The 21,975-nt window shown below is 46.0% G+C and overlaps 1 protein-coding gene and 1 long non-coding RNA gene across 8 annotated transcripts in view; one reads left to right on the top strand and one right to left on the bottom strand.

Annotated features, from left to right (window-relative positions):
• Window positions 1–13,444, top strand: part of RASD2 (RASD family member 2) — a 74,895-nt gene extending 61,451 nt beyond the window's left edge. For 3 of the 7 annotated variants that reach the window (XM_045019842.1, XM_045019902.1, XM_045019767.1), the window contains 4 exons: window positions 2,511–3,537; window positions 4,483–4,611; window positions 8,489–8,768; window positions 10,913–13,444. In XM_045019842.1, coding sequence (XP_044875777.1) covers window positions 4,591–4,611; window positions 8,489–8,768; window positions 10,913–11,442 — 831 coding nt within the window. In that variant the 5' untranslated portion in view covers window positions 2,511–3,537; window positions 4,483–4,590 and the 3' untranslated portion in view covers window positions 11,443–13,444. The remainder of the gene's footprint in view (window positions 1–2,510; window positions 3,538–4,482; window positions 4,612–8,488; window positions 8,769–10,912) is intronic. The other 4 variants (XM_045020164.1, XM_045020094.1, XM_045019977.1 and 1 more) reach the window with 3 other exon arrangements.
• Window positions 13,395–21,967, bottom strand: LOC123372231. The gene is made up of 3 exons (XR_006580183.1): window positions 21,696–21,967; window positions 16,568–16,807; window positions 13,395–13,843 (listed from the first exon to the last, which is right to left on the bottom strand). It is a non-coding gene; the product is annotated as an uncharacterized LOC123372231 (long non-coding RNA).
• Window positions 21,968–21,975: the final 8 nt, after the last annotated feature.

Raw genomic sequence — 21,975 nt, 5'->3', positions numbered from 1 at the left:
AACATTTCCTGTATTTCCTGAACTAACGGGTTTTATGCCTTCTGGGATGGGATGTGACTTTTGGAGGGGCTTGGCCCCCAGCTCTAGACAATGCAGTGAGCTACTAAGGAGGTTCATTCTCCCATTTCCTACTCCTCCTTTTATGAAGCTCAGCCAATTAAGTTGCCGTCTTTTTCCCAGGTGCAGCGGGTGGGACTAATTAGACAGCCAGCCAACTGCAGGCCTCTGAGCTAGGGTTGCCAGGCATCCGGTTTTCAACTTGAACACCTGGTCAAAAAAGGACCTTGGCAGTTCTGGTCAACACTGCTGACTGGGCTGTTAAAAGTCTGGTCGGTGGCACAGTGGGGCTAAGGCAGGCTCCATGCGCTCCCAGAAGTGGCCGGTAAGTCCCTCTGGTGGGGCGGTCAGGGAGGTTCCAAACACTGCCCCTGCCCCAAGCGCCAGCACCACAGATCCCATTGGCCGGGAACCGCAACTAATGGGAGCTGTGGGGGTGGTGCCTGCAGGCAGGGGCAGAGCACACAGCCACTTGGCCGTACCTCCACCTAGGAGCCGCAGGGAGGTGCTGAGGTAAGTGCTGCCCAGAGCCTGCACCCCCTCCCACACCCTGCGTCCCCTCCTGGACCCAAACTCCTTCCCAGAGCCTGAGCCCCCTCCAGCACTCTGAACCACTCAGCCCAGCCTGGAGCCCCTCCTGCACCCCAAACCCCTCATCCCCGGCCCCAACCCAAAGCCCACACCCCCAGACAGAGCCCTCACACCCTCCTTACACCCAACCCTCCTGCCCCAGCCCTAAGCCCCTTCCTGCACCCCAAACCCCTCATCCCCACCCCCAGCTGGAGCCCTCACCCCCCCACCTCAACCGTCCCCCAGCCTGGTGAAAGTGAGTGAGGGTGGGGGAGACTGAGCAAAGGAGGGAGGAGGGATGGAGTGAGCAGGGGCAGGGCCTTGGAGAAGGGGCAGGGCAGGGGGAAGGGAAAGGGTATTCAGTTTTCTGCAATCAGAAAGTTCGCAACCCTAGTCTCACCCTAAACGAGGAGGTTAGGCAGGGAGCTGAACTGATGCACTGATTTATCCCCCATTATTGTATGGTACCATCATTGCCTAGGGAGGTTGTAGAATCTCCATCATTGGAGATTTTTAAGAGCAGGTTAGACAAACACCTGTCAGGAATGGTCTAGAAAATACATAGTTCTGCCGTGAGTACCGGGGACTGGACTGATGACCTCTCGAGGTCCCTTCCAGTCCTATGAGTCTATGATTCTATCATACAGGAGTTACAAGGGATGTCTGAGAACCTAAGCCCCGGGGCTGGAGCCCAAGGACCTGACACGGAGCAGCTATATTACTCCTGGGGGAATTTTGTGCCATTGCACATACACAGAATTTATGTTCCCTGCAGATTTCTTTGTTTCCCCACAGAAAAATGACTTTCTGATGGGGAAGCAAAGGGAAGGCACAAGAACGGTCATGCAGCCCTCCCCAGCAGTTTCAGGTGCCCAGGGCAGCCGGCAGAGAGGCAAATCACTGTGGGCCAGGAGGCAGGACTGGGGAAGACCCAGCTAGTGGTTCCTAGTCCCAGCTGGGCTGGGGAGGACGAGACTTCCTCTTCCTCTGCATGGCATCTGGGGCCAGGTCAGACTCACCCCCAGATTTCTCCAACTGGATCCTCCACTGAGCCCCCCACACTCAGATTCCCCCACCCACCCACCCACCGCTGAGCCCCTACCACTTTCACCTGGACCCCCCTGCAGAGTCCCATTACCATTGCACCCAGAACTCCGCAACAGGCCCCTGTGCATCCAGATCCCCTCCACACCCAGATCCCCCACTGAATTGCCTGCACCCAGATTACCCCACACAGAACTCTCTCAACCCACACCTGGATCCCCCCATATTAAGCCACTCCACACTTGGATCCTCCCTTGCTGAGCCTGCCTGCCCACACAGAAGGGCAGGGCCCCCGGGTATTTCTGGGGCTGGCCAGGTCCTTGTGCTGTGTCAGGGTTGGGTGCAGCCTCATTGCTGAGTCCGTGTCCCGGGAGGGAACTGCACAGTGATCTCCCACCTCTGTGCAGCCAGTGGCCTGTGCTCTCCAATGAGAACATTTGCAGAATTTTAAAATACTCTGCACAGAATTTTTAATTTTGTGGTGCACAATTTTACATTTTTTTTGCACAGAATGCCCTCAGGAATATTACATACACATTCAGCAGTGGGTGGGTGGGTATGACTAGCAGTCCTCTTCCTAGGAAGTGATTAATCAGTCATAGAGCTAAGGGGTGTGGCTAAGGAGGGAGGTGGTTACAAACCAGGGCTGGCAGCAACAGTAGTGCTGATACGCAGTGTATGGAGAAAGTAGTCTTTTTGCAGCAAGAAGAGGTCAGGAATCTAGCCACGAGAAAGCAGGCTGGACCACAGCTTTTAGGTGGGAAATTAGCACTGTCTCTGGATTGATCCAGATCAAAATGAAGTTGCAAGCCACTTAACATTTGTAACCTGATTTTTAGTTCTAGATCAAAACCAACGAGCATTCCTACAACTGCAAAGTGTCTTGGGGCAGGGGATGCTATATTTCAAAAGAATCATAGAAATTAGGAAACAGAGGTGGGAGATCATGAGTTTTCAGAGCAAAAAATATACTAGGAGTAACAACGAACATACACACATGTCTCTTGTGGAAAGGAAAAGAATTTGCAATCTGGAAAGTGAAAGAAATTTGTGTTTAAAAAAAAAAAGACCTTCAATAAACATAAGATCCCACCCCCTTGGCAACTCTTCTTCCACTGTCTCTGACTTCAAGGGAGGAGTGAACCAATTATCTGTGAGTTCTGCAGAAGGAAAACCTGCAACTTACCAGCTGCTGGGGGAGAGAGACAGCGAGCGAGGCAGGGAGGAAGAATCAATAGACAAATTCTAAAATTTAAAGAAAAAGCAAAGCATTTTTAAACAAATATTAGATGGTGGGGGGAATCTTTTATCTGCCAGGATTTTTTGCAGTGCAGGAGTGAGGGTGTACTTTCAAACCTGCTATCATAAGAAACTGCCAGGCTCTCCAGCCCCTAGTTTGCTTCCCCCTCTTTATTTCACGGGGTCTACATAAAAGCATTATGGGTCAGCTGAATGCACACACTAGCCTTGGCCGCTAGGTGTCGCACCAGAGGCCACTTCCACCCAAATGAGTCTACGAATTACAAGTTGCAAGAAAAGCAAGTGTGAGTGGGAGACCTAGTGAACTGAGAGTACCAGGAGAAGAGCAAACCTCTTCAGAGGGGAAAAAGAACAGGAGCACTTCTGGTACAGAGATCCTACTTTGGACCATGTCAATCTTCTGACCCAATAAAGATCACCCATGGGGAACCAGCCCCTGGAGTGCTCTGGTTTTTCCCAGTCCAGCTAGGGTCCAAAGTGGTGGAGAAGAGCCCAGCCCAGTGACTCGGGATCCAGAAAAAAGCAGCAGCAGCCTCTGATTAAAACCATCAAGACAGCTTCATCCACGACACTAAGATTCAGGACTTCTCCTCCAGACAAAGAAAGGTAAGGGAGAGGCACTGAACCTGGAATTAAAGCAATACAGGAGAACAACACCCTACAGAAATAATATCAATGTGCATGAAAATGAAAGTACTCCAGGATTTTCTAATCAATGACAGGTCTGTAATGCACAGTTTGGTTTGCTTCTGCCTATGTCTCTTTTAGCCAGATGCAATACATCTCTTAGGACTAGTATATAGAGAGAAATACTGTAACTGGTGAATGTAAACAGTGGCACCTCAGAATGTTTTTATGTATGTTCAGTGGTAGGGAGCATAATGCATGCAGTAATATGCAGAATTTGGGTATTGAAAGCTAGTATGTTAAAGCTCCAGGCAGCAGGTTTTCTATCTTCATTAGGTTTTTCTGTAACTGGTGCATAGGATCAGACTTTTCACCACCTCACTGGAATTCAAGCATGATCTTTTCAGTGCATGCGTGGATTTGCAAAGGCAGGTGCATGGTAATGTAGTCTTAAATTTGCAAAACCAGCAGTGTCTAATAATTAGAGCAAGGGTCTGGAGTCAGGAGACTTTGGTTTTAATACTTACCTTGTCACAGGCTCATGGTGTGACCTTAGAGAAGTCGCTTTATCTCTCTGTGCCCTGGTTTCACAGAAATAGGGATCGTTTTAAATATACCTACCTTTTGTGAAACATTTTAAAATCGTTGGCCAGAAGGTGCTCTAAAAGTGCAAAATAGTATAAAGCAGGGTGTTTTGTTACCCTAAAGTCAGTGCCTGAAGCTAAAGATACAGCAGGGAACAAATCTATTTTTAAACCTTTAATAAACTTGAAGGAAGAGTCATAGATTCAAACCAGCTGGTGGTGTTTGTTTGTCCTCTTCTGATTGATTTTTACTTTATTTAGTAAATAACTGTATGGTCTCTTTCTGTTTCCTCTTTACTGCCTCTAATCTTTCCCATGTATGGCTCCCTGCACCCCGCAGGAGGCTTGAACTTGGTCTCTTTCTCCGAGTAAGAGAGGAGAAAGGTTTGAGTCAGACAGAAGCTGTGGTGATGCGAAGAGCGTGAAAGACAAACGAAGGTTCCAGGTTATGCTGCACCCTGCAAGTCAGGTGCGCAGCGGAGGCAATTAAATGAATAGCAGCTACAGGAATTAGAAGTGCTGAAAGAATCTGTTTACGGTGCACTAGACCAAAGGCAGGCTGCAAAGCACGGGAGCTCCCTTAAAGGGATACTCTGCCACCAGAACCAACTTCTCAAGGGCACCATAAGGTGACATGTTAAATGAATGCTGGATGTGCTGGGGGAGATCTGCTTCCAGCTGTCACTTCCCCAACCTCTCCTGTGCACAAACACCCCTCAGTCAAAGCCTCAGAAACTGACCACATGGGGAGGGGGTGAGCACACACAATAAGGTTTTGCCCTGCTCAGGATGGCAGGCAGTGTAGCCTAGTGACTGGAATTTGGGGCACTCTGAGAGTCAGGAGACTTGGGTTCTGTTCCCCACTCTGCTACTGACTTTGGTCAAGTCACTGAGCCTCTCTGTGCCTTGTTCTCTCCCCGTCAGTGAGATGGGGATGATGATACCTTTCTCTCAGGAGTACACTGAGGGAGAAATGAACAAAAATTGCTTTGAAATCTCTGGATTGAAGGTGCTGTGGAGATGCAAAGGGGGTATTGCTCAATTGTATTTTTCATGGCCCGTGCGTCTTTGAGAGGAAGGAGAAAAGTTGGAGCTGCCCCAGCTTGTGTGTATAGAAGTTAGAGATGGCCCATATGTTTTAGGAGTGCTCCCAATTGTGCACTCTCCCATGCTTCGTCAAGCTTGTTAATTGGCCCAAGCCATAAGGCTCCCACCAGTTCCCAAGAGAGACTGTTCTGCAGACTCTCAGCCCTGATTGTTACGATGAATACGAGAGAAACATTCCTAAAAGTCCTGTGCTAGGCAAGACGGACAGAGTGTAGATTATTTATCTTTTCAGTGGAGGAATGTCTGCTGTCCCATTTCAGGAGAGAAGGGACAGAGTTGTAGGGGGCGTGTTATCAATAAAGTGACGTGGCACGCAGCGTGAAAAGCCTGCACGTGTAAAATGAAACTGACAACGTGTATGCTCCCAACCAGATCCAAAACTAAAATAATACTCTCCTTCCCCGGTTCAGTTGTTTGCTTCTTGTTCTCAGCATGTTCTGAAAGACCAAGATCAGTTTTCAGGGTTTATATAGGGTCATTATGGGCTCGGGGCCAGCTTTTCAGCTCTACGTCATGCACAATGGGGGCCAGACCCCAACAAAGAACTCTGCTGAAAATCTGGCCCTATGGTCTCACATTTCCTCCAGTGCTCAACTGAGGAGCGTCTGTTTCATCACCATCCCCCTAGAACCTCAGTGGTGGGCCACCTCTCAGGGCTGCTTTATATTATGATCCATTACATTTCGATAGTCACCTACTTTGTCCACTTTAAAGCTATTAGCCAAAATGAGTATTTCCTCCACGCACTCAAATATAGAAAGAGATGATGCACATGTGCAGCTTGGCATGTCTGTATGATAGATGCAGAATTCTCCTCCTACCCATTGAGATGAGACACTCTCCTGCTTGCTTTCTTGATGGACAGTATAGCTGTGGTTTGCTGCTGGTTCACACAGTTGCCTCTCGGTCAATATTTATTTATTTATTCGTTTATATTATGGTAGCACCCCGAAGCTGCAGTGAGAATCAGGGGCCTGTCATTCTGGGCGCTGTACCAAACACGTCAGATAGCACCGATAGATTCTCGTATTTGAAGAACGCTACCGTATTCTAACAGTATTCACCCCAGCCACTGCAGCAGCACAGCTACAAGCTACTGGGCCAGATCCTCAGATGGTGTAAATCAGCATTGCACAACTGAAGTCAGTGCAGCTACACCAGCGTACACCGGCTGAGGATTTGGCCTTCTGTATAGCATTGGACCATTATGGCAGGATAATGTCAATCTTTTTTATAAGGATTGTCTGGCAAAACTGATTCTGATTTTTAAAATACCCCACCTTACTAAACAAAGCTCAGAGAGCACAATGGGAAAAAACCAAACTTCCGCCTAATGCCAAAACAGCTCAATCCCCATCCATTTGGTGCATAGACCCTAGAACCTGCACGTCCTAGTGTACAAAGGAGAGTACAAAGGGCAGTGAACACCACTGGATGTCGGTGTTTCTGAGGGAAATTGGTGACTTTGCACTGAGAAGGTACAACCTGTTCCAAATTAGACACAGAGTCCAGTACAAACATAGGGCCGGATCTTGCCAGCCTAGCCTGGCGCAGCGCTCACATCAACAGAATCGGACCTATGCTACATGTGCACAATATTATGTCCTGATTTTATTGCCTGACTGTAATTTAGGCTGTAATCCCCTTTGAGTGTAATTTAGATTATAATTTGCCTTTGGGGCAAGCGCTGCATTTTCTTTTATGCTTCTTAGAGAACTGAGAATGGTGTCAATGCTCAGTAAATAACAACAATAATGAATAGTAATGTTCTGCTATTGCCTTAAGCCACAGCACAAAGCCAATAGGGATGCTGGCTCGGACTTCTTACAGGCTTCTTTATTTACAAAGAATATTTCATTACTTCTGCTTGGTGGTTAACACATGGAAAACATTTTAAGTGATTTTCTTGGCATAAATACCAGATACATAAAGGCTTGGGAGATGAAATTCACCCGGGGAAAGGATAGGAATCCAGATCTGTACCCAGAAATAATCTCTCAGTGTGTGTATATATAAATACTCAAAACCTATCATTCAGTAAACAACACCTACATTTAATAAACAGCACAGTGGGTACTTGATATTTCTTTCATAAGCTCCTAGTAACCAAAATAAACTGTCCAAATGTATCTGCTATGCTATGACACCTAGTTTTCCACGGTGTGCTTGTATTTTTTCTTTTCTGTGCTCAACATATTTGATCTGAAAGATGAAAAATGTCTGTGGAATCCATGTTTTTCTATCAAGATTTCCTATATCTTTGTGCTGTGTCAAAATGTAATCTCTGGGGCCTGTAGACTCACTTTAGTATTCATCTTGCTCTTTGGTTAGATCAGAAAGCTGCCCTCTTCCCCACAGTCCCTCATTTCTCTCTAGTTCTCGCAATATAGCCAAAGACTCCCAGAACCAAGGACTAACATGTGTATGTAAAGAGTGACACATCCATGAAAAACAAAACTAGCATTTCTGCAGCTCCATCCACTACCAGCCATCTTGCTGTGAAGCAGCAGTATTTGAAATGCTAACAGTTTGGGGGTGAGGAGCTCTGGCATAAGAGATTTGTTGGATAAAAATCTGGTGTCAAAATTTGAAAAAGAACATTTGGGGCCCAAGTCTTTGAAGGTAGTGTCTGATGATGCAATTCTGTGCTTGCAATTACCTGTACCAGCACTTTAGGTCACTTGGACTCTGATTCATCCTAGAAAGCAGGTACTGTGAGCAGCTCCCATTTAAACACCTAAAAGGAGTGGCTAGATCTTAATGGGAGCTGCTCAGTGCTTCTGGAAACCTGGCTGCTTCATTTAAGCATCTAAATGAGAACTGAGCTCTTTTGAAAATCAGGCCCCAAATATCTAAGTGACTTAAACTGTGGGCACGAAACTGGAGTCATGGCTAAAGCCAACCTGATAAATTAGCCCTCAATGTTTAAACAAAATTGCAAATTGTAGTTCAAAACTTTATGTGCAAATATAAATTTCTTCATTTTGATGTGACTTAAAAAAGAAAATTCTCCTTTAAACCAGGCTAAAAAATGAGGCAGGTTCCCCCATGTAATTTCCTTATCAAGATTTCCTATATCTGCTAAGCAGACCTGCTAACCAGAACCAAATGCTCTATCTCGGAGCAATCCACAGTGCTCTTTGAGTTTGTTGTAAGAAAACACAGGGGTCTCTCCACTCCAGCCTCACGCTTCTTTCCTTTCTCTCCACCCCCACCTGCTTTTATTTTGACCCTTTCAGCACCAAGCAATGATGAAGACTGTGTCCAGTGGGAACTGCACCCTGAGCGTGCCAGCCAAGAACTCCTACCGCATGGTGGTGCTGGGAGCCTCCAAGGTGGGCAAGAGCTCCATCGTCTCACGCTTTCTCACTGGCCGCTTTGAGGACCAGTACACTCCCACCATTGAGGATTTTCACCGCAAGGTCTACAACATCCGGGGAGACATGTACCAGCTGGACATCCTGGACACATCTGGGAATCACCCTTTCCCTGCAATGAGGAGGCTTTCTATACTGACAGGTGAGAGGGGTGGGGTGTGAGAAAGAAAGGGGTGTCCTGCTGAGGGATGGTGGGTCAAGGATCCCAACTGTGGATTTCTGCTTGAGAATAATAACCTGGCCACAACTCTTTCCTAACAGAGCACTAGTTTATATGGTAAATGAGGAAAAAATGGGAGCTAGATAGAGGGAATGATGGGTAATGGGATGGAGCTTGTTATAAAGATGCATCTTTTCCCCAGTGACATTCCCTGACTGGAGTACTCCAGGTGTCATCAGGGGGTACATCACTCATTCAGGAATCAACTTGGAGACGTTCTGAAATTTGAGTTTCTTTGCCTAATTTATTCTCCTCCCCTCAACCCCTGCGTATAACACATACAACTTGTGTTTTTTAACTGCGGTGACAAGTGAATGGTAAAATCAAAATCTCACAGGTATAAAGAATGCCAGGAGAAAGAGGAAGTTTGTCACCACCATGCACAAGCAATGTAATACAAATGTAGAATATACACTGAGGGGTTAAAAATGAGTTGACAAGGTTTAAAAAAAAAATTTAAATTGGTTCCCTGCTTTTGGACAATTAAAAATTCCAGTGGAATGCATCTCCCTAAAGTCACTTCCTCCACTCTTATTACACTTCTACCCCCATATAACGTGCCCCCATGTAACACGAATTCGGATATAACACGGCAAAGCAGTGCTCCGTGTAAAGCTGCGCACTCCGGTGGATCAAAGCAAGTTCCATATAACGCGGTTTCACCTATAACGCAGTAAGATTTTTTGGCTCCCGAGGACAGCGTTATATCGAGGTAGAGGTGCATTTCTTCCTTCTCCTATAGTCACCCAGAATGAGGTAAACCACATATTGGAAGAATGGTGGCCTCATATTGAAAGTGTTGATCGACTAAAAGCAGCAAAGAGTCCTGTGGCACCTTATAGACTAACAGAAGTTTTGGAGCATGAGCTTTCGTGGGTGAATACCCACTTCGTCGGATGCATGTAGTGGAAATTTCCAGGGGCAGGTATATATATGAAGCAAGAAGCAGGCTGTTAGTTACTTCTGTTAGTCTATAAGGTGCCACAGGACTCTTTGCTGCTTTTACAGATCCAGACTAATACGGCTACCCCTCTGATACTTGATCAGCTAGGAGTTCCTGTTGTTTTCAGTGGGTGCTGGTGTGCATGCATCACTTCTGAAAATTAGACTGTGGGTGTATACATGGCTGAGTATACAGCCAAAGTTCATAGCCACCTGGGTTCAGTCCTACTTGCCCTACTATTTATCCAATGACACCCTAAGTTTATATTAAGTAGCGCTAGATACCAGGATCTGGATCTTACATGATGCAGGTGCCAAACTCCAGGATGTGGTTGGGGATAAGCTTGGGTCCATGAAAGATCTTTCTCAGTTCCATGTAAACTTAACTTAACAGGTTGTTGGTTTGCTTTATCTTATATTTGTACAAGAAAGATTCTGAGTCCCAGTATTGTAAGTAATACCAGAGTGTCATTTGCACTGTCTTTTGTACTCTGTTTCTCTTGAGCGAGTAGCAGAGCACTAGATTCTTGGAAGCTCAAACTTATTTCTGAAATGCTCTGAAACCTGGCTTGTGGGTCTTGAGGTCAAGCACTGCTCCTGTTCTTGTATATTGAAAGGGTCAGGGCATTGTGGCTACTGTTTTCTGCTCTTAGGAGTTGCTACACAGGTGGTGTTTTTCAGGGGAAATGATCTAGAGCAGGGTGGGGGGGAGGAGTGAGTGACCTAGAAGAATTATGTCAGAAGATTATTGGAAAAACATGTTGCAAATGGGCAACATCAATAAGTCAAATGCAGTCTAGGATAAGACAACAGGATATGACTGAGGAAATACTTTGACCATAAGACATAAGACAGCTGTGGGAACAAGGGGGAAGGTGAATCAGAAGGTGACCGGGAACTAGTGTCCTTAGAGAGTGTATAGAATGTATAGAGTGTATAGAACAAGCAAAGAGGAAGAATGATGGGTGGATAGGGGGAACAAAATGCACTATGTTTTAAATAGAGGGAGTCAAGGTAGGTGAGGTAATATCTTTTGCTGGACCGACTTCTTTGGTGGAAGTGAAGTAGACTGCTCTGAGGTGGATTCTAATGAACAAGTCCTCTGGCTTTCTTTTTAATTGCAGGAGATGTTTTCATCCTGGTGTTCAGTTTGGACAACCGAGAATCCTTTGATGAGGTCAAGAGGATCCAAAAGCAGATCCTTGAAGTCAAATCCTGCCTGAAGAACAAGACCAAGGAGACAGCTGACCTCCCCATGGTGATCTGTGGCAACAAAAATGATCATAGTGAAATCTACCGCAAGGTGCGCTCGGAGGAAGCAGAGAAGCTTGTCTCCAGTGATGAGAATTGTGCTTACTTTGAAATCTCAGCCAAGAAAAACACGAACGTGGATGAGATGTTCTATGTCCTCTTCAGCATGGCCAAGCTACCTCACGAGATGAGCCCTGCCCTTCACAGGAAAATCTCCGTCCAGTATGGCGATGCCTTCCACCAAAAATCCTTCAGGATGCGCCGGGTCAAAGAGATGGATGCCTATGGCATGGTCTCCCCCTTCGCTCGCCGACCCAGTGTCAACAGTGACCTGAAATACATCAAATCCAAAGTTCTCAGGGAAGGCCAGGCAAGAGAGAGGGAGAAATGCACTATCCAGTGAAGGGGTATCCGCCATTCTGAGTGAAGTCATTGTGTTGGTGCAGTGCCTTAAAGAAAATGGTTTGAGAACGGGTTCATAGCACCCACCTGATGGAGGATGCCCACCATGACCATAAGCATGGCTCTTCCTCAGACCTCCACAGCATCGCTAATGTAAATACTGTAGTAAACTTCCAAGCTACCCTTGTAAACAGTTGAGGAAATCAGAGGTCTGAAAGGTGACTAGCTTCTTCATTTCTTAATTAAGTTCCTTTTCGTTCTTCTCCTGTCTGAAGAACTTGGACTTGTAAAGAAGGATTTGCCTCATGCCTACCCAGGGAATAGGTCAGTAACACCGAGAAGGCATTGGGTATATGTAAATAAGAGTAACCCATCATTCAGCCTCTGCTGAGAAAAACAAATGTGTGTCTTTTTTCAAGCACACTTTAAAAATGCTCCAGTTTACCTATCTTCATTCAACGGATAATGGTATTAACCCAGGCTCTCCAGACTGAGGATGGACTCTATACATGGGTATGCAATTCTGACTGGCCAGTTAGATGACCTCTGGTTTGCTGTATCTTAGAAAGTCTGAGAGTGATGAAATTTTGCTGTACCGGTGGCAATGTCTAGCCGCCATTGATGTAAATGTCACTTTTGTATTATAGCTTTAATCTTGTTTTTGTTTTGTTTTTTTCAAGTGAAACCAGATGGCAATTGTGTATCTGAAATGAAAACCGTGTCTCTGTTCTAGAATTGCCAAGTATTTTCAGTTTTAAGGTTACATAATATGTACAGTAATGGATAGTGAAATTGTTGTACTGTAAAGCCAACACATCTGACTGCTAGCTCTCCTCATGTGTGATTGTGTCTCAAAATAAGCACAAATCTGTTACAGGTACTCAGAATACTTCATTATAAATACTCACTCTGCCCCACCTCTCTATCAGAGCAATGGTTCCTTCCTCCTGTCTTTGACAAGAGATTAACCTGATTTGAATTTTGGCTTGGACCATTATAGAAAGAGGTTTGGACCTTCCTCTGAAATTCAGGGGTGACAGGATGTGGGAAGTTGATTTGGAACCAACTCTGCTTCCAGAGTTCTCCTTATTACTGGTGGGGTTTGCCCCTGAACAGAGGATGGGCATAGGCACCACTAAAGTCCCTGAGAGCATAATCCTTGTGCTAACTCTCTGTACAGGGTGAATTTTGCCACTGTGATTAATTTGGGGTTGAGTCACTCTTTCCCATTCCTCTCTCGCCCTGGTCCTTCGCTGCTATCTCCCTGCCTTTTCCATTTCAGCGTCTCTTGCTTGGTGTGCTGGGGCCCTGTGTGCACTCAGAGAGCCGGATGTATTCCCTCAGATATGAGCATGCCACTCCCATTGACTTAAATGGGTGATGGGCATACGTAGCTGTGGGCAGAATCTGGTTCTAAGATTAATTGTAAGTAACAACAGTGCATATATTCTTCCCATGAGTGTGTGATATATATACCTCATACCAGCCCTGGCATATTCCACCCCGCCCCCATCCCTCACATACTGCCCCTATATGTATCCATCTCGCTGTGTCCTGTCTGGAGCTGTGGGCTGAATGCTAGTTCATTCTGTAACTTGACAGGTGACAAAGAATGATGGATATTTGCTAGAAATAGCTTCTGAGAGACCCAATCCCGTCTTCACTTGTCCGTCATTCCATCCTCGCCTTGTATCGTTCACAGTTAAAACGCACAAGTGTTTGATTCCTGGTGCCATGGCAACACCCTATATTATCAAGTCTCTCTCACTCTCTATAAATATGTATACTGTTTATGATTAAACCTGATTTATTTATTAGCAGTGTCCTGCCTGATTTTGCTTTTAGCAGGAGTAATTAGGAAGACTGTAGGGTTTTTATGTAAGGCGTCAGGGGATTTTGAACAGGGGACTTCAGTTGATGCCTTAGAAAAGGATTCTGGTTCCCGATGGGAGCATAAGTTTAAAGGGATTTTCATAGCCCTTTCGGACTTCATGTTTGACATTGACCTGCTTGGAACAAAACATTTTATTTTCTGCAGAAGAATCCCATTATGTACATCCATCCCTGACAGAGCTCTGAGGATGCCACACATTTTTGGCAGTTCCTGAGAAGGGGTTGGGTTGTTTGGGTCACACACTGTGATGCTATGCTACTAGCACAAATGAAAGGGGAAACATCTCTCCTCCCGAGCACAGGCAGCTCTAGCTATGCTCCCCGTGTTGCCCACAGTGCAGGGAGACAGCCACTCTCTCCTTCCTCTCGTGGACTGAAAACACTGTCCATGCCTGCTCGGATTAGATGTGGTCTCTGTGAAGGAAAATTGTCTTCTGCATCCCCTCTGACGCACCATTAGAACTGTGCAAATAACTGATGTTTTTGTTTCTTTTGGTTCTCTGACAGTTCTGAAAAATCAAACAAAAAATAATCAGAATTTACAGCAAATTGAAAAAAATTGGAAATTTCATTTCTGGTCAAATGAAATGTTTCACAACCTGATACAAAATGTCTGGTTGATTTTTGTATTTATTTTTGCGGGGGGGGGAGGGGGCAGTATTTTTAGCCTTTTGTTTTGTAAGCAGGGTCTGAATGAACTCTCCCCTGACATGAACACGCCTACTCTGCGTAGGTATCTAGCAGACAGGAGTTGTGTAGCGCCAAGTGATCAGCTTTGGCTGGTGTTGAGTTACAAATCACTTTAGTATTGAATGCAGGGGTAGAGAAATGTTGTCTTCATTGTATGACTAAAGGGGAGCAGAATTGTGCTGAGCTTGTCCGATTGAGTGGCCATCCTCAGCTGAAAGGAACTCGCTAAGCCAGAGGCTCAAATGACAAACCCCTGTGAAAGTAAGAGGGGTGGGGACGGGTGCCCCAGCCAGGAGCTGTGGCCTGTCCCTAATGGTCCCCAGTCTGGTTTAACCTGTTCCTCCCCACTGTTCAATGGTAGAGCTAAATAAGCTTCATTAGGAGCCTTTTGTTACGTTAAAGTGCTCAAATGAGAGCTGAAATCACTTTTGGTGGGGGGCAGTGTTTCTGCCCAGCCTACAATCACAGCAGAGAGGCAGGTGGCAGCAGAAGGTGACTGACAGCCAGTGAGTGGCTGGTGAGGTGGTGAGCAGAACGAGTGGCTGGTGAGGGAAGAAGTGGCTGGTGAAGCAGCCAGGCGGCGAGGAACCACGGCTGGCAGGGCGGCCAGACAGAGCAAGTGCTCAGATGGCAGAGCAAGCAAGGTGCCTTCTTCCTCAGGTGTGAGGTGAACTCACACAGATGCACTTCTGAACCTAGGGTCCTCACTGACCAAAGACAACCACTGGGAGTGGGGTATGGTGAGGGAGCGGAAGGGGGCACAGTAAAGGAAGTTTTGGTTGTATAAATCAAGAACATGAGGTGGAAGACTCTGCCCCACACACTCTGGGGTGGGTGCCCTGCTCAGTTTTATGGTTATGAATCCTGCTTGCGGCATTTTCCCTAATCAATGTCAGGTGACTTCTCTCCTTTCATTAAAAGTTTCTTTTCTACATTCAGACTCTGTGCTTGCAAGTGAGGAAGTATTGCCTCTCAGAGTGTAATTTTCCCAGGTTACTGGGTGGGGGCTAAAGCCAGTTCTGTGTTGTATTGTTGAAAAGGAACCCCTAGATATTGAACCCGACCCTGATTGCTGCAGCTCCACCTGGCAGAAGGGTTAGTTTAATAAAAGCAAAAGGCATGAAGGGCTAGATTCCTGGAGGAGGCGATGTCCTCCTTTTAACAAGTAGCATGGTCATTAGGGCACTCACCTGGGATGGGGAACACTTGAAATCCAGAGCAGGGATTTGAACCAAGTTTTTCCCCTTATAGGTGAGCATCCTAACTATCAGGCTATTGGCTAAAAGGAGGGCATGCACCACAGTCACCACCACCTGCTCCTCCTCAATTTTGTGACTGGTGCTGAAATCTCCTTGTGAATCTTGCCTGACGAATCAAAATGGTTTGTTTCAATAATTTCAAACACATGATCTAAGGCTCTATTTAGCTTGGAGCCAGCTGCCCATGCTGGGCCTCTTGGCAGCTTTCGGGGTGGTTGAGTGTGGGCTGTTGCCTTGACGTTCCAAGGAATGTTGCTGATGTGTGTGTGGAATTGCTCTCCATTGGTTTGAATCACACCTGGAGGTCATTGGATGCTGATAAACAGAGAGTCCGCTATTATGATTTCGCATTTGTCCAGTGCCAATAGTGTGCAAGGCACTTTCCAGAGCAGTAAGGGGGGGCTTACAGCCTTAGATAAGGAGATATAATGTAGGGAAAGATGTCCAGAGAGTAAGGGGCATGGGGGGAGGGTAGGGTGACAGCAGTTGGATAATGTGGCTGCTTTGGTAGGTTCTGCATGCTTGATGAAGGGCTAATAATGTTTGTTAGTTGCCTATGTTGCTAGGCCAAAGTATGTGTGGGAGGTTTGTTTGGGGAGGTGGGGGAAAGCTGCTGAGGGAAAGGTGGATGGGAGAAGGGAAAAGGCATGGATGGGATGAAGTCACAAATAAAAGACGGTCAGATTGATTTGGAGCTAGCACACTTGGTTCTTGTAAAGAGCTGCAGTCCTGGGTTATTTCAAGAACTTGTCTGTGGGACTCCTTCAGATGGGTATCTGACACTAGTTGCCATCTAGGAGCTCAGTCGTTGCACCCATGGCCGGTCACCGATAGAGGTTTTGCTGTGGCATCTGCTGGGAAGTGACACCTTTTTCCCTTTGGTATCCTCCTTAGTTTGTCCTTCTGCACCTATAAGAAACATCTGAAAATGCTTCTTCAGTTTTAAGCTCTGTTAAGCCTTGCATGGGACCCACCCCTCCATCACATTTGTGGGATTAGATTGGGGCCAGAGATGCTTTAGAAATTAAATCATTGTAGTAACCCACCTAGCCGTGGAATTGGATGAAAAGGTTTCCTTGAAACCGGTCTAAAGTGGGATATAATGTATATTTCCCCCCCTGGTTTCCATAGTGACTGTCTCTTCTCTCAGCTCACAGTGACAACAAAAAGTTTGCAGTGGGCGAGGTACACAAAAGCTGATCTTCACCAGTGCCTGTTTATACTGCCCCTTAGTCCTCATGGGAATGTAATGTCAACCCTTCAGAAATGAGGACCATAACATACCTTACTTGATGATACTTCCTGCAGGGTGGAATTGCTGTTCTATATAAGATACCAACTTCCACACAGTAACTATAAGACATTGTGCAGGGATATTTGATTTAGCCACGTTGCAGGCCCAAAAAGTGGGTGGATTTTAGCATTATTGTCCCATCTTCAAGGCTCAAGCACCAGACTCCCTACAGAATTGCCATCTGGTGGGTTCAGGGGATGAGGCCTTCCTCCAGGAAACACTTGATGCAGCTGGAGGGAAAGACCATTACACCATCAGCCCAGATCCTCTCCTTACTCCCCTCCCACACAAACAGTCACAGGCCCATCCCAGCATCTGGACTACTCATTGGCTATTAGATACTGCCTTACTCAATGGTTATTGACAATGTAGACTGGGAGTTAGGGCAGCAAAAATGATTATGGGGCTGCTACAGAGATTGATTTTTATAAGAATTATGGAAAGGCTGAAAGAGCTAAATATGTACGGCTTAGGCAAACAATCTCTAAGGGTGGTGATGGTATGAAAATTTGCTACAAGTAGTTAAAGAGTGTAGACACCAATCAAGAAGAGGAGTTATTTATGGTTGGACCCTGGAATAGCTAACTGGGAATAATAAGATTAAGTTAAGAAGGGAAAAATTCCTGACAGTGGTATCTATTGGTACACCTCTACCCCGATATAACGCGACCTGATATAACACGAATTCGGATATAACACAGTAAAGCAGCGCTTCGGGGGGGGGGGGGCAGGGCTGCGCACTCCGGCGGATCAAAGCAAGTTCGATATAATGTGGCTTCACCTATAATGCGGTAAGATTTTTTGGCTCCTGAGGACAGCGTTATATCGAGGTAGAGGTGTATAATCTCCCAAGGGAAGTCATGGAAGACTCATTAAGACTAGATAGGGACAAACACTAGAATATATACTAGGTTGCAAAGAATCATTTTGTGCTGATAGTGGGATGGACTGGATGACAGAACAGGTTATCGCCGTCTTTAAGAGTGTCTCTGGTGGAACATGAGATGCCTAAAGTCTGTATCAAAGAGGTCAGACTAGATCATCATAGTGGTCCCTTCTGGCCTTTGAATCTGGTATCTGTGAAAAATCTCCCCAGATTTCCTTTTACTTCCAACCCCCTTCCCTCCACACATTCTCACGATGCCATTTGGAGATGGGGTAGTTCTCTGCTCCCCTTCAGGCAGATCAATACTACAAGGTAGACCTGATGGCTTGTACTAGACTTCATTTTGAGAGCATCTCCAGAGGATTTCAGTGAACTATTTGCAGCAGACAATCGATGAATTATCCATAAACAGACACTGGCTCTTACATATGTGTTCATTATTCAAAAGAATTTGATTAATGATTTATGCAAATGTATTTCAGCCAATGGATGGATGGGTGGACGGATCATTTAGATTAGATGAGACAGAGAGGGAGGGTTGGATAAGGTCACCATATTTTTCAAAATTAAAAAAAAAAAAAGGCAGGAAATTTTTGTAACAACGTTTATAAAGGGTGTGAAATACTCAAGTGCTCCATTGATTTCCAATGGGTGCTAAGCACCTAAATGCTGTTGCAGATCTGAGTCTATTCTCTGTGCCTAAGTTCCCCACCTGTAAAATGGGGTAATAGCACTGCCCTACTTTATAGAGGGGTTGTGAAGATAAATATGTTACAGACTGTGGGCTGCTTAGCTACTATGGTGGTGGAGTTCAACAGAAATACCAAAAATAAGCTAACTACTGCAATGCCAACAATGGGGGAAAGCAATTACATTTCCTAGGAGCTATAGACCGCTTCTAAACTGAGGTGCACAGACTATGCATGTCCTCCTGGCAGCCTAGAAAATCCCATCAGTTTAAGGGTTAAAATCCCTCCACCCCCACCCCCAGATCAGTGCACAGTGATGTGTGAACCGGGAGTGGATTGCAGACAGGTGGGACCCCAAGAACCTGTTCCACTGGCATGGAGTATAAATTCCTCATCCATCCCCTAGTTGCTTTGGAACCTAAACCCCCAATGAAAACACAAGTTGATTACAAAATAGTGTGTGTTTTGATAAAGTGACATTGGCCAAGGAGTGGTGGCAGGGCAGGTGGCTCTCTGACTGGCTGATACAGGCGAGTGCCCCACATGCAAGGGGACAGTTTGTTCCAGTCCTAGTGGCAGGCTGCCAACCAAAGAAATACAAGTTTCTAAAAAGGAATACAATAAAAAGGGAAATAAAGACAGAGTGGAAAAGTGTTCTGCCAAGTGACAGGAGGTTTGCCTGGGAATTGCATGAACAGCTCTCCTTGGAGCCTTCATAGACAAAGCTCGGCAGCAGTTTTCAGACACTTTTTATGAGCTGCTGCCAGCTGGGAGAAACCTACATTTTGGCAACTATAGAAGAGAACAATTCTAGCCAGGCACACCGCTGGCAAGATGAACATTATCCTCTTACCCAAACACAGTGACTCATATGCCGTGCAACTCCCTGGACTTCAGTGCAGTTACACAAGGTCCGGTATTATTATTATTATTTTATTTTATTACTAGGAGCTGAAAGCCCTGGTGTTGCACAGGTATGGGAGTTGGGCCAAGTAATCCTCCATCTGTCCACACTCCCTAATACAACCAATGAAATTGTCGCAAGCAAATTACCTGTAGAATGAGGATGGTGTTTGATTGAGTTACCTCTGGTATCGCAGTGGTCTAGGACTCTTGGCATGGCATAAATTCAGGCCTTACTGTAGCTATTCACTGTACAGGTAATTCATACATTCAAAATGGCTGAGAACTTAAACACTGGATGGGAACAGACTGAAGCCCAGTGATAACTGAACCTGGTGATATTCGGAACAAAGAGCTCTCAGCCATGCTTGTAGCAGTGCCTATCATGTCACACTGACTCAACAGGCATTCTAGGCTTCAGAGTGACAATCCTGGAATCTTATATAGACTTATTATTTTATGTATTATTTATTGTGTGTCAGTAGTGCCTAGGAGCCCTTGTTATTGGGCCAGGATCCCATTGTGCTAGTATAAACACAGAACAAAGAGCTTACAATTGAAATAAAGGCCAGGGCAGAATTTAGCTCACAGTAGCCAACCGTACTACCACCATATTGTGCCCATCATAATGATGTCAGTCCTAGGCTTTAATCATGCTGGCTAGTCATCTGCACAATCCTTGTCTCTCATTCATTCTCCTTGCTTGGTAAGCTGAAATGGGTATGGTTGAATGCATTAGAAGTCAGCCACCACCCTGGTTAATATTATAAATAAGTGAGAAGTATGCCTGTGAAGATATTATATTCTAATGGGTAGCAGCACTGATAATTTGTGTAATTTTAGGGACAACGTTTCTTTAGCTGGACTTGCTAAGACACAGCTGGAGAGGACAGAGCTCCCATATAGTCCTGCCCACTAGTTACAGAGCCCTAGTTGATTCTAGGGCAAGACGGGAAAGCCAAAATTTGCAATATTGTCCCCTCAGTTCTGGGGGCCTTATGTGTTGGATGCCCAGTTTGTTGATTTTCAAAGGTGCCGAGCACCTACAATTCCAACTGAAGTCAAAGAGAGCTGCAGGTGCTCAGCACCTCTGAAAATGAACAGGTGTCTCAAGTTGGGCATCCAAAAATTGAGGCACCAAAAATGAGCAGCCACTGTCGAACATATTGGTCCAAGTCGCTCCTGCAATACTCTCATGGAGGGCTGTTCTAGGGATTGCTAGACCGAGGCATTCACTTTGCTCCTTAGCTGACTCTTGAGTGGTTCTGTAAGATGTAGCCAACTGGGTACTGAGTGTGGGAGAGGAGATGTTTGTACCCCATCACTGAAGGCGAAGTTGTGAGGAGTGTGCACATCGGGGGAGGGATTCTCTTCTCTACAGCTCCTTTGTACTGCTGCAGAGTGTAGCAGAGCTGGTACAGCCCTGTCTCCAGACAGGAGAGAATTCGCCTCCTCTCCCACCCCCTGCAAAGGCTTGGGCAAGGCAGTTTACATTGTCCTAAAAAGCCTGGCTGCAAGCCCCTCTGTTGGGTGAGTGTTGGGGGCAGGAAGGGGGTCTCACTGGCTTTTACAGCTGCTCTCTGGGAGCACACTGGCTTCTACAGCAGCCTGGAATCAGGAGGGCGCAAAAGTGGCTTAAAGTCCTCTTAGCTCCTTCTCCCTGGGCTGGGCAAATTCTCACCCTGGCTCATTTCTCAGCGTTCTGCCAAAGGGTGACATTTTCAAAAGCACCTAATTGACAGCGGAGCCTTCAATCCCACTGACTTTCCATGAGGCTCAGGCTCCTAGATCACTTGGCTCCTTTTGAAAGTGTTCCCCCAATTGTCTAAGTGGAGAGAGGAATTTGAGGTCTGATGTTTATTAAAGAGCAGTGTTGTTTTGGATGGCGTTCCCATTCAAAGGAACAATAAGTGGCTTTCCAGGAGAGGTATTTAAGCTGAGACCATTTCCTCGGTCAAATGGCTGAGAGAGGTCTTTATTTTCACTTGATTACATTTAGAAAATAGGGACACTTGATTTCTGTTCAAGCAGTCGGGCAAAGGAATGCACTCCTGGGGACTGCATTGACACAAGGACAAAGGTTGTTTGTTATTTTCCCAGTTAACATCTTTTCATTAATCAGGGATTAAAGTAAGAAGGACCTCAGGGGCTCACAGGTGGGTTCCTCCTCCTCGCCCTCTTTTGGGCAAGGAGAACTCAGCTGCCCAGCCCTCCACCTCCTCCCGCCTCTTCACTGGCTGGTGAAAAGAGAATCTGAAGCAGGGGCAGCAGGAGGGGCTGGTTGGTGTCTGGCTGGGGGCATTTCTGGGACTTCAAGCCTTCCTGTCAGTAGGTGGAGCAGCACTAGCACCTGCTAGGAGAATTATCCAGCTAGGAGTCTCTGACCAGCTTCCTTTCTTCTACAGGAAGATCAGTCCCCCTGCTGGTTCCCCCTCCCTTATAGAGGGGGTAGAAGGAAAGAGGAGAGTTTGCCCTTCCCTTCTTGGGAAAAGCATGCCCCTTCTCCTCACCAGAATGAAGGAAAACAAAATGGCTGTCAATACCCTGTCCCCTCCTGGCACTCCACTGTGGGGTTGCGGGTGGAGAAAGTTTGTTCCCCTACTCAAGTGCACACTCTACGTGCGCACACATGCACAGTACCATTTATTCCCTTAGCTCTGTTTTCTTCAACATGCCATGTCCCATCTGACAAGATATTGAAGTATCACTTCACTACACGATGTCAACCTCCACAGTAACGTGCATCCACCAGAATGGGGGTGGGTCTCCTCCTTCTTTGATCTTTCTCAACCACTGAAGGTACCAGCAATTTGAATCAGTAGTCTCAGAGAGACCTGTGCATTGGTATCATCCAAACAAGGTAGAGGTGCTGAATAGGTAACCTCAGAGACTCTTCTGTTTAGACATCACCCTAGCTTGC

Source organism: Mauremys mutica, chromosome 1, assembly GCF_020497125.1.
Source record: "Mauremys mutica isolate MM-2020 ecotype Southern chromosome 1, ASM2049712v1, whole genome shotgun sequence".
Lineage (NCBI taxonomy): Eukaryota > Metazoa > Chordata > Testudines > Geoemydidae > Mauremys > Mauremys mutica.
This window is presented reverse-complemented; position numbering and strand designations above follow the sequence as displayed.